The sequence below is a fragment of the Phyllostomus discolor genome, chromosome 14, assembly GCF_004126475.2.
Source record: "Phyllostomus discolor isolate MPI-MPIP mPhyDis1 chromosome 14, mPhyDis1.pri.v3, whole genome shotgun sequence".
NCBI classification, from domain to species: Eukaryota; Metazoa; Chordata; class Mammalia; order Chiroptera; family Phyllostomidae; genus Phyllostomus; species Phyllostomus discolor.
In genome coordinates this window covers 18,867,652-18,885,148 of record NC_040916.2, presented here as the reverse complement: position 1 = coordinate 18,885,148, position 17,497 = coordinate 18,867,652, and the positions used below count along the sequence as shown (strand labels likewise).

The 17,497-nt window shown below is 57.2% G+C and overlaps 1 protein-coding gene across 1 annotated transcript; it reads left to right on the top strand.

The window, feature by feature from the left end:
• The first annotated feature begins 7,866 nt into the window (after nt 1-7,866).
• On the top strand, nt 7,867-17,126 carry TEX35 (testis expressed 35). The gene is made up of 8 exons (XM_036015410.1): nt 7,867-8,101; nt 8,784-8,906; nt 9,420-9,488; nt 10,460-10,516; nt 11,205-11,264; nt 15,706-15,769; nt 15,971-16,188; nt 16,872-17,126. The coding sequence occupies exons 1-8, from the start codon at nt 8,063-8,065 to the stop codon at nt 16,983-16,985; spliced, it is 744 nt and encodes a 247-aa protein (XP_035871303.1). The 5' UTR covers nt 7,867-8,062; the 3' UTR covers nt 16,986-17,126.
• The last annotated feature ends 371 nt before the right edge of the window (nt 17,127-17,497 follow it).

Sequence of the window (17,497 nt, the reverse complement as noted above, 5' to 3'; positions counted from 1 at the left end):
AGGCCAGGCTGGGTCAGAGTCTACCCCACCCTGCCCCGGCCACCCTCATGGCAGCCACATCGCCCACTGGGGCAGGCCAGCGTGGCCCCCTGCCCGACAGAGGAGAAGGCTTTGGCTGGGAGAAGTGGAACAACTTGCTGAAGGCATGGTGGGAAGGAGCAGGGCGTCGATTCCAGCTCAGGTCACCGAGAGGCACAAGGTGGGGGTGGGGGGAGTGGTGCTACAGGCCCCACCTCAGGGAGACCAGAGCCCCCCCCCCACACACACACGCACACAGGTCCAGGCTGTGCTCTCTGACGGGCACAGACCAGAGGCCCAGGCATCCCCCCCATCGCCCTCCTCCCCTTCCTCCCTCCCTCCCGCCCTCCCTGCCCCCAGTATCCTGTTTATGCACAGAGCTCCCTCCATCCCCCAGGGGCTAAGCTTTTGGAAACCGAAGCCTGGAAGACTTCATTCTGCCCTTCGCCCTTCCCACCCTTCCCGCCGGAAAGGGCACGCGGCTCTCTGAAAAGGCAGAGGGAAGGGGAAAGAATGACCGATGCTCCCACGGCAGCACCCGGCCAGAGTACTCCCTTGTGCATTGATGGCCTCGGATGACTTCATCCCGGCAGCTCCGCCCCTTGTGCCCTGGCCTCTGAGGGCCGCTCGCCACTGGGGACAGAAGAGCACCCGGCGGTCCCGGCCTGGAAAACACTGCCCCTGCCAGGACCCTGTCACTCAGCCACTCGGCCGTTCACCCAGCTGTCCTCACCTCTCTTGCCTTAAGGGTCCCGCGGGGCACCCCGGCATGGCGTGGGGGCCCTGCCACCCTGGGGGCCGGCCCGGCCTCTAGGCCGTGAGCCCCGTGAGAGCAGGGGCCGCGCCTTAGACACGAAGCACTCGCCTGGGGCCAAGGACGGCACAACCTCTCGGTGCAGGGGCGGCGTTAGGGTTCGTGTTAGGGGGGCTTGCGGTGATTGTTCTCTCTGGGTTCCACTCCCACCCAGGACCCTGCCTGGTGCCCAGCCATGCTGAATGCTGGGCAGGGGGTCGGGGGCGGGGGGCACAGGTGGGTGAGGAGGGGAGGAGGGCAGCCCTGCTTTCCAGGACGTGAGTGTCACTGTGTTGTGTCAGGAAGCCCCGGCAGGCACCGGACAGAGGGGGAGGAAGCAGCAGGCCCCTCGGTGGCCCAGGAACAAACACAGGGTTTGCATGAGCCACAGGAAGCGAAGGGGATCGTGGAAGCTCAGCAGCATCCTCCCTACCCTCACCCACCCAGCACCCTCGGGCGCAGGTCTACCGGGTGCACTTGCCCAGCACCTAACGGACCTTCCCCCTCAGACCCGCCAGGGCCCCAGGGGGACGCCGCCCTTCCCACACTGGCCCTGTCAGGGCAGGCGGGGGCTTTCCGTGAAGGGGTGGCCCAGGGCTGTCTGGGGTCCTTGTTAGAGACGTGCCCTGCGGCCACGGGCAAGCCCAAGTCCAGCGGGCAGTTGGCCCAGATGTATCGAATAAGTGAACCACTCATTTACCGTCGTTGACCTCCTGATGGGGGCGTGACCCATTGAGGTCCGAGGGGCCTCGTCACGGGGCCATTTCTGCCCGAGGGGAAGGCTCTGTGACACCCCTGCACAGCAGCCCCCCACCGGTGGGCCTGTGTCCCCCGAGGCCGCTATCTGAGGCCTCTCCTCGGGGCCACTGAGTCAGAGGGGGCGGGACGGAGCCCCTCTGCAGTGTGCAGGGGCCTCACGTGGACCTGTGTCTGCTACCCCGATTTTACAAGTGTCGGGTGGGAAATGGGAACGTGGCACGTGGGCTGCGTGTCTGGGGTGGGCCACGCCTGCCCTCCCTCCGCAAGGAAGGTGGTGGCCCTCGTCCCGAGACTGCGGGGCCCTGGGGAGGAGGCCGAACGTGCGGCTGGGCAGCCGGCCTGCCGGGGCCACCGTCACAGCTGCCGCGCCAGGCTCCGCGACTCCGGGACAGCTCGGCTCTGAGTCACCTCGCGTCCTCGCCTATAAAACGGGAGTAATGATAGCGCCTCCCTCTTAGGGCGGTTGTGTGGATTAAACAAACATTCCGAGTGCTTGGGGAAGGCACTGTTTTATTACGGTCATTTCCCGTATCCCCGTAGGTGAACCCTCGCCCGAGTTCAACCTGTAAGCCAGTCTGGCAGGGTCTCCAGGAAATCCCTGACCCCGAGAATCCAGGTCCACGGGCCTGGCAGCCCTTTCCAGGGTGAACAAAGCCCCTCCTCAGCGAGGGGACAGCCCAGCGTCTCCTTGTGTCTGGGCGGCCCCGTTCTGCCACAGGGAAAGGAAGCCCCGTAGCCCGGGCAGCCCGCACGCCCGTGTGGTGTTAACCAAGCTGCGAGCAGGCGCTGGGCAGCGGCGGGGGGTGGGCTCGAGTGGGGTCTGCACTCTTGAGAGCAGGTCTGAGAACGAGCTCAGCGGGGGTGGGGACGGGAGAGCCGTGGCGGTGGAGGGCTGTGCCCAGGGAATCTGAAACACAGGGCATCCCCTCCCGGAGGAACGGGAGGTATGAACACTCACAGGCAAACCTTGTGTGACTGGGCGTTGCTTTGCTGTGCTTCACAGATGTTGCATTTTTTAGACTGAAGGCAAGACCCCCCACCAGCAAAAGGCTTACAGCTCGCTTTCGTTGTTCTAGAAGCTGAGGGAGACCGACGGGGGGTGGAGGGGAGCGAGTTGTGGCCCAGAGATGACGCGATGGGTCAAGAAGGCAAGAGAGACAGGTCATGGTGACAGTTCATTGTATGTGCCAACTGGACTAAGCCACCAGGTGCCCAGATATGTGGCTGCAGATCATTCTCGTGTGTCTGGGAGGGTGTTGCTGGATGAGATGAACCTTCGAACAGGCAGACGGAGCAAAGCGGATCACCCTCCCTGGTGTGGGCGGGCCCCATCAGTCTGTGCAGATTGTGAGTCGAGTTAAAGGTTGAGGAAGAAGGAATTCTGTGTGTGTGTGTGTGTGTGTGTGTGTGTGTGTGTTTATGAGAGGGACTGTGTTAGAGCTGGGACATGGGTCCCTTTTCCTTGGACTGGGACTTACACCATTGTCCTTCCCGGGTCCCCAGCCCACCGATGGCAGACTGTGGGACTCCACAGTCCCGTGAGTCAGCCCCCCGTAATCAGTCTCCTTAGAGAGAGGTAGACAGGCAGATCTCCTGTTGGTTGTCTCTCCAAAGAGCCCTGACGCAGGGCACCGAGTGGAAGGGGAAACAGAAGGTCTGTGGAACGCTCCAGAGGCCTGGCAGGGAGGAAGCTGGGGGAGGTGAGCGAGCGCGGTCACGGTGCTGGGAAGACTGGGGGCTGTGCTGCACGGAAGACCCCCTCCCTCTGCTGGGGACAGGTCGGTATTCGGTCGCCAGCCGGGGCCCAGCGTGGAGGGGGAGGTCCCACTGACCAGGGTGGGAGCGTGTCCTCTTCAGAGGCCCAGGCAGCCGTCGGCGCTGGGAAAGTCTGCATGTGGTGGCCTCGTGGCCCTGCCTGGCTCTGTGCTGGGGATCAGAGAGGAGCCTGGGTCTAGAGCACTAGGGTCCTGGGAAGCTCCCAAGGCCGGGAATGGGGCCCAGAGGAGCCTGGCACAGAGCCAGCCCCCAGAGCTGGGCCCCGCCCTCCCTGGGGCCTCCTCAGCACGCTGGGCCCTCTCACCGTGTGGCTCGTGTGGTTGTTTTGTCACTGCTGTCGGCCCCGTCAGTGACGGGTTCCCAGGGGCTGGGGCCGTGCAGAGTGCTCAGCACACAGCAAGTGCTCGGTAAATGTGTCCTGAACCCACAGAGGACTTCCTGTGGGGTCCCCTGCAGAGGGACCCTGAGCCCGGTGCTGAGCGCAGGCCCGGCCCTGAGCCTGGGCGAGGCGGCCGGCAGTGAGGCGTGGGGCTGGGAACCAGGCAGGCCCAGGCTTCCCGGCTGCCGGGTTGGGCTGTCATCGTCACCGCGTTTAGAGGAGGGAGGGCACCAGCAGGGAGTCACTTTTGTTTAATCACCAATTAGACACAAATAAAGTAACGCTTGCTTCAGGGGTCGCAGCACGTGCGTGTGGCTTGCTTCGGTGTTTGAGTCATGGACAGTGGTCCCCACCCCCCCAGGGAGCGGTTTGCACACTCGCTTTGCCACCCAGAGGAGGGATGTCCCTCTCCGCTTCAGGCGGAGCCCAGGGCCCCTGTGGGCCCGTCTGTCACAGGGCCTGGTGCCTGCCGAGGGTGAGGGAGGCCTGCAGGGCCTTCTGCAGAGGGGCCCAGGAGAGGCTGGGACTGTGGGATTATAAAGCTCGGGGTGAACAGGATCATTATTACAACCTGTCTCCCGTCCCAGCCCATCGGCCCCCCAGGGGACAAAGAGGTTGATCTCCAACTGGAGCTCCCATCTGCAAGGAGGTTTGATCCCAGCCCCAGTGTCCACAGCAGCAACCTTGCCTCCTGGACCTTCTTGGCTCCCTCCTCCTCACACTGAACGCCGGAGAACACTCAGTCAAGTGTTCTTACGAGGGCACTCGTGATAAGACAGGTGTGATGCACTAGGAAGGGGTGGCAGAGATGGGCCCCCTGCTCCTTAAACCCGTGTCCTCTCATTCTTGGGAGAGGCTTGGCCACAGGTCCCAGCCTCCTTTGCAGCCAGGTGTGGCCTGGTGGTCCTGTTCTAGCAGCAGAAGTGGGGGCGAGGCCAGCCGCTCCCAGAGCGAATGCTGGGATCCTCCCTGTAACCCTCCGTGACCACCATGCAGAAAACACCACTGAGGGCCAGCTCAGCCGTAGGGGTCACGGTGCCGACCCCCGTGCAGTTTTCAGTCCACTTTTGACCCCCCGAACTAAGACTAACAGTCTGCTGTCGGCAGGAAACTTTACCGGTAACGTAAACAGTAGGTTCACAGATGTTTTGCATGTATTTGTATTACACACTGTGCTCTTATAATAAAACTAGACAAAAGAAAACGTCGTTAGGAAAATCATAAGGAAAATCTATTTACAGTACTGTGCATATTTATTGACAAAATCTGCATGGAAGGGACCCCAGTTTGAACCCGTGTTGAGCAACTATAATCCCCCAACGCGGGCCGCCCAAAGAGGTCACCACTCAGGGTCATCGCTCCCGTGACAAGTGGGGGCCTGGAGGTGTCCTCGCCAGGGAGGGGGCTGTGGGGGACGAGGGTGGCACCTGTGGACAGGCTCGGAGCAGCAGCCGAAAGAGCCAGGAGTATGACTGCCGTCCTCCACCTGGACGCCACCCAGAGAGGAAGAGGGACAGCAGCCAGGCGCGGCAGCCCCGGGGCCGTATTTGGCAGACGCGCCGGAGCCTCTGGTTGTCGCCGTCCCTTTATCTCTCTCGGCCGGCTGCCCCCGGACTGGGGCTGCGGGGGCACCCTGGCAAACGCGTCCCTGTCACTGGAACGCACGGGAGGAAAGAGCCCACGACCCTCACACAATGCATTCTCGCCCCGTCTCTTCGCTTACCGTTAGCCGTGCTGAACTCGCTGGAGGCTTGTATTGATCTGTTCAGAATATTGTCTTTTGTTCCTAAAATAGAGGCCCTAGGAGTTCCCCTGATAGAAACTGGGCAGTTTTTCCATAGAAACAATATAATAGGATTACGATTCCAGCCAAGGTTGGACACTATATTTAAAGAAACGATCATAAAGCGCAGGGGACCCAGCACGTCAGACAGCAAAGGGGACATCCCAACCGGGGTGAAGCTTTGGGAGGCTCCTGCTAATCAGTCAAGCAGGGCTGTGACTGCGCCATCGTGTTAAGTCCCTTAAAGATGTACGACGTGTGGCAGGTTCCCTGGGGCCAGGAACCAGGGGACCCCAGGCTGCGGGGCAGCACCCCGACTGCCAGTGTGCAGTAAGAGCCAGTCACCTGGGTCAGGGCAGTCCGAGGCTGACCGGAGACCACAGCCGCCAGGATCCCGGGCACCTTCATGAGACACTGCGCCCCAGTCCGAGGCCTTTGGGACGCCGGGTCTCTGGTGCCCACGCCGGTGCTCAGCATGGGAGACGCTCTCCCCGTGTTCTCTGGGCTGCGTCTCAGGCCAGATCCCAGGATGCTGCCCCCTGGGATCCCAACACTGTCCTCACGAAGCTGAGAAACCAGGACGCTCGTAAGGAAAAGGAATCCCAAACGACGTCCAGGTGGAGAAGAGAGACACTCGGCTGCTTCTTCCTCTCGGCCGTGAGTGTCGCTTTCCCCCAGACTCCCGTGGAACCTGGGTGGGCTGTGTGCCCCTGGCCCCGCGCCCACTGGACATCTCCGGGACGAGGGCTGGGAAGAGCAGGGTTGACTCTGTGCGGGAGGAACGGCCCGCAGCCCACAGGGACACCCCAACATCAGAGTCGGCCTAGCGCTCCGCCCCATTGGGAAATCGTAGAGAAGGAAACTCCAAGAGGCTCCAGTCCGGGGCCGGCCCACGGATGTCCTCCCCCCCCCCCGCCCCACCCCAGAGCGTGTCCAAGACACCAGGGAGCTGCTGGGGGCATCGAGAGTCGCTGCCGTGAGAAGGCACCAGCCTGGAGCTGTGGGTGTTGTTACATTTCTGTCCAAGCCAGGATCATTACATGTGTGTGATTGGTGAAGCCGTTTTACAGGGAGACCCTGATTTCTTGCAAGACCCAGTTTCCTGATGTACAGGCCCCTGGGCTCCTGTGACCCACTTGGCCAAAGGAGGCTCACTGGACAGCCTCGCAGACGAGCAAAGGAAATGGGCGGCAGGTCCAGGCAGGTCGGCGGCCGGGACGGGGACACGGTGCCCAGGTTCACGGGGCTGGTCACTGTTGAGATGGAGTCAGCCTCTTTCACCGGGGTTTCGAGCTCAGGGCTGCCGGGGGTTTAGAAACCATGGGGAGGGGGGAGGGGGCTGGGACGCCCGCCACCACCCCCTGCCCCACCACACACGCTGAACGGAATGACGGTCACATTCCCCTTTGGTTGTGACACAGTGAGATCGAGGGCTGTCACCAGGCTGAGAGATGGGAAACGACCGGCCAGGAAATGCTCCAGAAAGGCTGCAGGCGGCTCCCCAGGAAGGCCCAGTGCCCAGGCAGGGGGAGGGCAGGCGCACGCAGGGCTGGACCACAGGGAGGGGTGAGGAGCCACAGGGGTGCAGGCACAATTTCACACTCGGATGGCATTGGTTCCTGTGCACCGTGCCATCCTGTTCTCAGTTTCCGAGTTGGCCTTTCCGGTAGCAACTTGGGCCTGAAGTGAGGAGGAAGGAGAAGGTGGACAGCCCAGGGACAAACTAGGAGCAACTGGGCTTCTCACCCAGATCCTGAGCGATTTCAGTTCCTGCAGGGGGCTGTGCTCCTCTGACTCTTTATCAAGCGCGAACTACAGCTGCTCTCAGAATGGCCTTGTCTTTAGCGCCCCCCCTCCCTCCCCCCGCACCCCCAGAGGCTTCTCCCCTCTAGCACCGCGCCCCTGTGGCGGCTTGTCATGCCCTCTTCCAGGGGGACAGAAGGAGCAGGAGATGGGACTGGGCGGCAGGGGGAAGGGACGGGGCCAGCTGAGCAGACAGAACAGGGAATCAGAGATCCTCCGGCTGAGACCGGTGCCCCACGCCCTGGGCCCCCGCGGTGCCGAGAATCAGCACGGTGTGTGCACCTTGACCTAGAGAGACTTCTACGCCCCAGGCAGCTCCGGCCCGAGGAAGGGTCCACCCCTGTTGGGAGCACATGGCAGGGGGCACTGTGTACTGGCTCCCAGAAGTCAGTGGTGGGGGGCAGACCCCTCCTCCCGGTCTGTTCATGGGGAGGTCCTGCTGGGGAGGAGCCAGGGATTCCTGCTTCTCAGGAGGTGTGCCCTGTGCTTTGGCCACAGCTGGCTTGGTCCCCGGGGGGACTGTGGGACCCAACCTGAGTCCCTCACCTCAGCGGCCAAGGCACCCCAGGCTCAAAGCTGCAGTGACACCCCAGGCCGGCATGGGGGGTCCCGGGCATTGTGACCTCAGCTGTGCCACACACAGAGGCAGCCGTCCCTCCCCCTCCTTGGCCTGTAGTCGGCACAGGACAGTGGCCTGGTCACAGGCCCGTCGTGGGGAGGTTGGGAAAAGAACACTCTGGCCTCCTCCACCATGTCGGCCAAGAGGGCAGAACTGAAGAAAACAAACCCGGTAAAGGAGACACCCCCGGGCGCCCCCTGAGTGGGGATGTGGGGGGCGTGCAGAGTCCGCCTGACGACTCACCCTTGGCTTGTTTCTTCTGTCCTGAGCATGAAGCGGCCTCTCAGCCTGGAAGCAGGGTGGGGTGACCCCTTGCCTTGGGGCGGGACAGAGAGGGGCCCCTGCGGACTCCCTCTGGGATGAGGATGAGAGACACCCAGCCACACCCTGGCCACTCCGGGGGCGTGACCCCACGCCAGGCCCACATCTCCTGGCCTGTCTCAGGTGTACCGTAACTTCATCACGGAGCCACCCCCACTTTACAGAGCGGGGAGCAGAGGCCAGAGAGGCTAAACTCACCCACCAGCCCGTAGGGAGGGCAGCTGAGATTAGAACCGGAGTCTGTGCCCCTGAAGCAGTGTTTGCATGGCCTCCCTACCGCTCCCTGGAAGTGCTTCCCCGCCCAGGCAGCCCTGGGGGGTGGTGGTGGCAGGGGCAGGCACATGCTCCTTGAGATGTATAATGCACAATGGAATTCAAGTTGTCTTGACCGGGGGCTGGGGGACAGTCGGGCCTGAGCTCTAGCACAGCTGGCCAGGCAGGGCCAGGCCAGGGCTCCTCCTGCAAGCGGGGCGGGGGGGAGCCTCCCAGCCCAGATGCCTGACGGGCGGAATCCCCACCCCCCGCTCCGCAGAGTAAGAACTACAAGGCCGTTTGCCTGGAATTGAAGCCAGAGCCGATCAAAATAAGAAGCTGTTTTGAGGCCGTGCTGGCAGCCAGGCCTGAGAGCCCTGGGAGCCCTGGGAGCCCTGGGGAGGTGACTTGGAGTCAGGGGTCATTCTCTGTTGCTGGTGGCCGAGGCCTGTCCCAGGTGCTGGGGTACACGGAGAGACAGACAAGGCCCCGCTCACCTAGAACGTCACACCAATAACTAATCAGATACATACACGAACAAGAACACATTGGGCACTGTCACTGCTGTGCAGAGAAGTGAAACAGGGAGCCTGACAGGAAGGCTGCCGCAGGTGAGGGGTCAGGAGAGGCCTTCCTTTGAGCCGAGAGCTGGGAGACGAGACGCCAGCCACTTGGAGGCACAGGGGACGGAGGGCGCAGCTGTGCAGGGGCCTGGGGCCCAGAGCTGAAGCCGGGGGTGGGGGGCCAGTGGGGTGGAGGAGCTCAGCGAGAATTAAAGGGTGGAGTGGGACCACCAGCTGTCACCTGTCTGCCCTGGCCCAGAGGGAGACACACAGAGACTGGGGTGATCCCTCCCGCCCTACCTACCCCACAGCCGTGATTTCCAGCACTCTGTGCTTCTGGTTTCAACCAACAGACATGTGACTACAAAGGAATTAAACCAGAAGGGCCATTTACCAAAACGGGAGGGACTCAGGAGCTAAAGGTAGGTGTGTGGACCCAGGCGGTCAGGTGGGCTCAGCCCGTGGAAGGGGGTGCAGGGTGGGATCAGCCCAGTGAGGGGGGGGCTGGGACGGGGTGGGGGCGGGTGCAGCAAAACAGCTCCCACTGGAAAAAACCGTGGGTGTCAACGGCTGTGCTTTGGGTCCTGTGACTTCATTCCCTTGGGCTGTTTTTGTTTGTGTCTTTTAACTCTTTATTTTGAAATAATTTCGGACTTACAGAAAAATTTCAAAAATGGCACAATGAATTGTAGTGTCCTGTCACCCAGATTCCCCAACTGTTGGCATTTTAACACGGTCCTCTCCCTCTCTCTCATACACACACACACACACACACACACACACACACATAACACAGTGTTCCTGAACCGGGTGAGAGCACGCTTCTCAAATTTCAGCGTGAGTTGCCTAAAAACAAGGACACTCTCTTACATGGCCACAGCCAAATTCTCAAAATATTAAAATCAGGAAATTAGCATTGACACTATCCTCCTCTAAAGCCCTTATGCTAATTTCAACAATTATCCACTGACATCTTTTGTGACAACAGAAAAAAACAGCTTTTTTTTTTTGTCTGGGACCCAACCTGGGATCACAGGTGCGTCCAGGTTCCGGGTCTCTTTCGTCTCCTGACATGTGGAACAGTTCGTCACCTCTGTCTCTGGGGACAGTGACATTTCTGAAGACTGAAGACTGTTCACTTCGTAGAATGACCCTCAATTTGCACTGCCTGTGCAGTTTTGACGGTCACCTCACAGAAGCGTCAGAGGCACATGATGTCTGCATGTCCCTCCATCCTGTTTTCTTAACAGCTCCCTGTCTGTCCTCCCGAGTGGGACGCGTCTCTCTGCCCCTCCCCTGTCCGCACCCCGGGACCTTTCCTTTCCTCCTCTGGCAGGGTCCCTTCCTTCCGAGACATTCTTGACTCCTTCTCTTCCCTCTTTCATTTCCTCAGAATGATCTCAGGGAGGTGAAGGAAGAGCTCAAGGAAAAGATGGAGGAGATAAAACAGGTAACAGGACGAGACTTTTCAGAACTTGGAGGTAAAGGGCACCTTCCAGGAAGGTGCAGTCCTTACTTTGAACAGTGACAGAAATCAGGAATTTCATAGAAAAACCTCTCAAATGAACTCGGCCCAAATCCCTGCATGTCAGGCAGCTTAGGATAGCCATTTCTTACTTGTCTGATGAGAAACCCAGTGTTTGAATGCTAAGGACTCTCTAAGGGATCTTATGGATGAGGTTGGAGAGATACATACAACATTAGGGAGACAGAGGGGCTGATTGGAACTCGGGGGCAGCCAGGGACCAGCTCAGTTCTTCTCGTCACGTGCCCCGAGCAAGCGCAGGGCAGCACCTCTCTCCTTGCCTGCTCGATAGCACTGCCTGGGGTGCCCTCAGGGAGTGAGGGAGGTTCCCATGAGAAGGCGTAATTGACGCTGCGGTCCGAGCTCCACCAGAAACTGGGGGCAGGTCCGAGTTGGGCCGAGGCCGGTGGTGGCAGTCATCACTTTCTGGTACCTGCACCCCTGGACCCTTCTTTGGCCCTATGGGGAGAACGTGGCTTCAAGAGGCCATGACTAGTCTATTCCACGAGCTTCATCCAGCTCACCCCAGCAGGCAGCTGCTGCCCTTTGCTTAACACGTCTCCAAAATGACTCCACAGTCAGTGACGTGCCCTGTGCCTTTCTCCCTCGTCAGATAAAAGATGTAATGGACAAGGATTTCGATAAACTCCAGGAATTTGTGGAGATTATGAAGGTAAGCATTGACCGAGTGCCTTCCAGGGGCCAGCGCCATACTAGGATTTGTGGAAAGAGATCCCAGACCACGCCCCAAACTCTATGGCAGGAAAGAATGAACACGTGAGTGACGGCCTGGTTGATAACAGGATGTCAGTTAATGGGGAGTTTAGAGCAGTAAGGGAGGAATGTGGGCTGGGGTAGCCAGAAAAGTTCTCATCCAGAAAGGGAGTCTCCAGGTGAGCCTTGAAGACTGCTTTGGAAGTTTAATACGAATGTAACCAAAAGCCCAGTCAGATTATTTCTAAACTCAGCGTCACCGAGAGGGACCATCGGATTCTGGGGTCGTGGCTCTCACACTTTGCTGTGTTTCAGAATCACCAGCACAAATAAAGAAAACAGAGCCCAGGTCCTATTCATTTATTTTATCCTATTTTAAAGTTTTATTTATTTATTTGTATTTTTAATATTATTATTATTATTATTAATCCTCACCTGAGGATGTATATTTATTCATTTTAGAGAGAGAGGAGCAAGGAGAGAGATGTCGATGTAAGAGTGAAACATCAATCAGTTGCCTCCTGTCCACATTCCAACCGGGAGTCGAACCTGCAGACCTTTTGGTGTGAGGGACAACGCTCCAACCAACTGAGCCCCCTGGCCAGGGCAAGCCCAGGTCCCATTTTGGATCGGTCTTGTAGCCTTGGGTTTTTCTCACGGTCTCCAGGTGAAAGTTTGAGAGCCACCAATGTAGAAGCATAAAAGGCAAAAGCAGATACCTATAACATTTCATGAGTTGTAGCTACATCTACGAGGTATTAAAACTCATCCAGAAGCCACAGTAATCAAATCAAGGTGGTTCAGCCCAAGGATAACCAGCAGAGATAACCCTGGAACAGCCTCTCTGCCGGGGATGCAGTGAGAATACCTGTGAGGCTTTGTAAGACTCATGCTCCCAGGCCCAGGCCCAGGCCCAGAGGGGCAGGGAGGGTGCAGACGCTTCACACTCGAGCGACTGTGACGCTTGCCGCTGGGGACAGCCGGGTCCTCAGCGCTGCTGCAGCGGTTACTCACTGCGGCTGTGCCCGGGAGCCGCCTGCACTCTGACCTCCCTGTACCCCGGCTGCGCCCCAGCACCACACCAGAACCTCTTGGGGCGAGGTCCAGGGTCAGTGGTTTTTCAAGATCCCTTGTGATTCCATTGTATGCTGTAGTTTGGGGACCTCAGCTCTATCACATTTAAAATAGGAGAAAAATAGTGTTTTAAAGGTCAGTGAGAAGGAGAGTGTTATGTAATAACATTAACATTGTTTGCATCTATGAAGAGAAAACTTAATTCAGTTAATTCTGTAAGCTGGAATAGTCTACCACGTGAATTTAAATGCTAAAAACCAATAAGAAGAAAGTGTACATAAGTATTTAACCAGAGGTTCTAAGCAAAAATACAATGGAAGAAATCACAAGGGAAATATTGGTATATTGAACAATTAAAAAAATTGAAATTATAACAGAACAGCCCCATAAACAACTAAAAAGCAAACAACAGTTTTGGAGAAATGATTTTTCCACAAACAGGATAGACATAGACACCAGATTTTTTAATCTGTAACTCGTAGAGCTCACACAAATCAGTGAGAACCAAACAGAAAAATGGAGGAAGGGCGGGAACGGAAAATCCACAGGGAGAATATAACTAAAACATTAAAAGAGTTTACTCATGAGTAATCCAATGAATGCCAGTAAAAACGATAATTAGGTGAGTGTCGCATTCGAATACTCGGTTTTAATCTAGGACAACTACGGAACAAGAGAGGAACACTTGGTACTGCTGGTCAGAGTTCGAGCTTGTAAAATACTGAAAAGGAGCCCTGACCAGCATGGCTCAGTGGGTTAGGCATCATCCCACAAAGCAAAAGGTCGCCGGTTCGATTCCTGGTCAGGGCACGTGCCTGCGCTGCAAGTTCTGCCCCCAACCGAGACGGGGCCCAGACGGGCGTGTATGAGAGGCAACCGATCAATGTTTCTCTCTCGCATCAGCCTTGCTCTCCCCCTCTTTCTCCCTCCCTCCCCTCTCTCCAAAAATAAGTAAATATAATCTTTTTTAAAAAAGTATTGAACCCCCTTGGCTCATCAATTCCACTTCTCAGAATTTAACCTCTGAGAATGATCAGAATGCCAGCACGGAGGGATGGATATATATATATATATATATATATATATATCCTATATTCTGTCTCTCTCTCTCTCTCGCTCTCTCACGCACACATACACACACACACACACACAGTAGCAAAAACTTGGAAATAACCACAATTTTAACAGTAGAGAAAACAAACAAATAAATGATGATACATCCATAAAATGAAAATCAGGACCTATTAGACAGTGCTTAAAAAGAATGCTGCCCTGGCCGGCGTAGCTCAGTGGATTGAGCGCGGACTGGGAACCAAGTGTCCCAGGTTCGATTCCCAGCCAGGGTACATGCCTGGGTTGCAGGCCATAACCCCCAGCAACCCCACATTGATGTTTCTCTCTCTCTCTCTATCTCCCTCCCTTCCCCTCTAAAAATAAACAAATAAAATAAAAAAAATTTAAAAAAAAAAGAATGCTTATAATGAGAAGTAAAAAAAGCAAGATACGAGTGACATACACAAACTGATCTCACTTCCGTGGGAAAAAACAGGTACATGAACATAGAGAAAAAGACTGGAAAGAGATAGACCAAAAGGGTTACTGGTGTTTCTAGGTGGCGATGATTTTCTCCTTTGTGTTCCTCCGCGTTATCCAGAGCTTCTGCAAGGGCAGGTGCTATTCCCGCAGACTCCGGTGCTTGTCCGCCGGTGGGCGGGGCGGGGCTGGGCAGCAGAGGCACGGAGGAGGCTATTTTGGGCGCGGGCACAGCTTGCGCGCAGCGTGGAGGCGGGAGGGACGCGAGGTGTATCGCCGTCAGTGGGGACCTCCGTCTTCCAAGTGGGGTCATCTGGGGAAACTGTGAGAAGCGCAGTGGACGGCGCACCGAGGCCGTGGGGCGGGGAGGCTGTTGAAAGGCAGGCAGGCAGACAGGCCGGGGCTTGGCGGGGGAAGCAGCCAGGGCCCTCGGGAGAGTCCTCATCAAAGAACACGCCAGGAGCAGCATTTCAGAAAGCTGCCCGGCAGCTGCTGGCTCCGTGGCCTGGGCGCCCCGGGGGGCAGGTGGGGGTCGTCTGGAGCAAAAATATCAGACAGGCGGCCGCGGCCGGCTCAGGCTGGAGAAAAGCGGACCAGGTGTAGGGACGGAAGGAAAGGGTGAGTCAGAACAGTGATGCATTGAAGGGAAAGCGTGCTGGGGACCAGTTCGATACAGAGGACAAAAGAGAGGCCCGCAGCTGTGAGGGCTCCAAAGCTTGAGTCTGTGTGATTAGAAGACAGTGGTGACAATGATGAGGGTAGCTGGGAAATAGAACTAATTTTGAAGAGACCACGGAGGCGTCAGTTTGGGACACGAGGAGTTAGAAATGATGGCCAGACTTGTAAGACTACGGGATGTTTCCACTCTGGTTTTTTGGACTCAGGAGAAATTTTGACTTCAGGCATATTTGGACTTCACTTCTGAATATAAATATGTTATTCAAAATGTAAACTAGCATTTAAAACTGCTTTTCAAGAAGGTATGTTTTGAAATCATCTCCGCCCAGACAGTATAATTTTTTTATCAAGTTTTTACTGCAGTTCAGTAAACTGTTTCCAAAACTTTGATTTTTTTATTACAATCATTTTCCTGGAAGCAAATTATTTTTAGTGTATATGTTATAATAGTTGCTCCAACCCTGCTGTGTCCATTACAGTCTAGGATCGCATCTACCGTCTTCGAATCTCTTTAGGGACCACTGTTCCTACCCAATTTCTCCAGGTCAAATGTATAGGCCTGAACTCTGTCAAGAAGATTTTACTGTTCTTTCAGTTCCTAGTAAATAATACACGTGAGGGTCCATTTGAGCTGCTGCCAGTTTTATTGTGTGTTGACCCTTGCTGCCAGGACCTGGGTAAAAGATGGAGGGAACAAACACACAGGATCTGGGTGTGTGGCGGGGGTCAACACGGTGGCATCAAAGCGTCTTTTGCAGGGATGGGGGGGGGGGTGTCGCAAAATTTCCCGTTTTGGTTCTGTCACTGCATAGGCCTTGGACCAAGGCAGATAATGGTTTCATCGAGTGTGAGTGAATTCAGGTGAAACAACAACTCCTGGTCTCTGACTCACCTGGGGACTTTGGACAAGCCCTTAGTGACTCTGCCTGCTGCTCAGCCCCATCAGGGAGAGGGGGAGGCAGCCCATGTCAGGGACACCCCAGAAGCCACCATGCCCGAGGCCAGTGGGCATTGTGCGGAAGTAAGGTGCTGAGGTGTGATCTCTGAGTGGCAGGAGGAAGGGGACCCAAAGGCCCTTCAAGATGTGGCTTCTCGCTTTGAATTCTCTCTTGAAGGAAATGCAGAAGGATATGGATGAGAAGATGGAAGTTTTAATAAATATACAGAAGAACAACAAGCTGTAAGTATAACCTGCACCCTCTCTTCTCGTCCCTAAAGAACCTTCCCCTTCACTTAGCTAAGTGTCCTTGGGGTTCAAGGACTCTCAGACCCTTCATGGAGCTGTCTTGCTGTCTCTGGCCCCAGTGGCTTGGAGCTAAGGCCATTCACGGCCACCTGTGCTGTAGAGATCTCCTTGTCATGTTGGAAATTGTCCCCCTATCTCGGCCCCTCCCCGACTGCCCAGTCTGCTTAGAAGAGGACCAAAGGAGCATCAGGACCTCAGGCTGATGGGAAAGCCAGACATGGACTCGCATCTCCGGCTCAGGAAACTGGAGGGAGCTGACGGAGCGTCGCTGGCTGTTCACAAGAAGCATATGGCACTGCAGAAGCCCAAAAGGGACCCGCTGGAGTCCCTCCATCAATGTGGGACCTGCTGTGTGAGTGACACCTGCCCCTCCCTGCTCAGGAGCTGCACCCTGGGCCCCTGCTCCTCCCTCCCCTCCCCTCGGCCTCTGCGCTCACTCTGGCACCTCTAGCTGCAAGGGAAGCGGCTGCAGCCCTCTGCAGGCCCAGGAGGCCTCTGCAGCCTGAGCCCTCTCTGGGGTCTTGCCCTCTAGGCCTGGGACATCCCCAAGTCATGAGCAAGCAGGACTCGACTCTGGATGTGCCTGCCCCCAAGTGCCACTGTATTGTTCTGTCCTTTCCTGTAGCAAAACTTGACGGGGTGCCCAGCAGTCTGGCCATCTTGGACCAGGGAAAAATGACCTTTCTTGTGCCGTTTCTGTCCTCTACAAGAGAAATGTTTGTTGTGTGCCCTAAAGAACAGCTACAATCAGGGGTAGGTGGAGCCAGATGAGAGGTGCCTTGTCTCAGTCGGGTGTCCCGTCGTCCCCAAGGCAGTGCGCTCAGGCTGCTTTTGCATCAGGCCTCACCTGTGCCCCTGCAGACTCTGCCCCTGCCCACCACCTCCCCCCCACCTCCACGCAGTCTCCGGGGAGGCTCGGCCCCAGGACGGGAGGGCTGGGCAGCCTGGCCTGGAGGTCCCCGTGGAGGGGCAGGTGCTTTGCCAGCGGCTGACCTGCCCTTGCCTCGGCTGTCTGCCCGTCTCCCCCTCTAGCAGGACACCTTCACGCCAGGCCTGGGCATCCTCCTCACCCTCGGCATCTGGAGCTGCTTCCTGATATATCTGTACTTCAACTTCTACGTGACCGAGGAGGACATGCTACCCTCTTAGGGCCGCGGCCGCCGAGCCTGCCAGAGCTCCAGTTCGCCCTCTCCCCGCTCCTTGAGCTGCACAGCACAGGCTGTCGCTGTCGCTCCCACCCTCCCACCCGCCCGGGCCTCCCTCCGCCCAGATTAAAAGCTTCATCGAAATCCAAAGGGGATGTCACCAACCTTGAGTATGCAAAGGGTGTTACTTTCTTGTTCTATATCAGCGTAGTTTAGATTCCAGCCCCTCTTCCTGGTCGTCCTTGGAGGTCATTCCCCTCAAAACGCTCTCTCCCTCTCAACTCCACCTGGCTCTGCAAAGGCCGCAGGGCAGAAGAGAGGGGAGGCCCTGAATACGTCAGACACCTTTCTGTGCGGTGACAGGAGACACCCCCACGGCCCTGTCCCCCTCCTCCCTCCATGTCCTTGGCCCCTACATTGTGTGGGTTGGGGGGAGACCCGAGACTTTGGGGCAGTGTGGGGAAGCCGCAGACCCAGGGTCTAGCTTGCAGGAGGGCTCAGGACCTGGTGCTCACC

Excerpts from the sequence above, each read along its gene's own strand:
- TEX35 (XM_036015410.1), top strand. The coding sequence starts at position 8,063 with ATGTCGGCCAAGAGGGCAGAACTGAAGAAAACAAACCCG. Across the intron at positions 8,907-9,419 it reads GCCCTGGGAGCCCTGGGGAG|ACATGTGACTACAAAGGAAT; the intron begins GTGACTTGGAGT and ends TTCAACCAACAG. Across the intron at positions 15,770-15,970 it reads TATACAGAAGAACAACAAGC|TCTCGGCCCCTCCCCGACTG; the intron begins TGTAAGTATAAC and ends ATTGTCCCCCTA.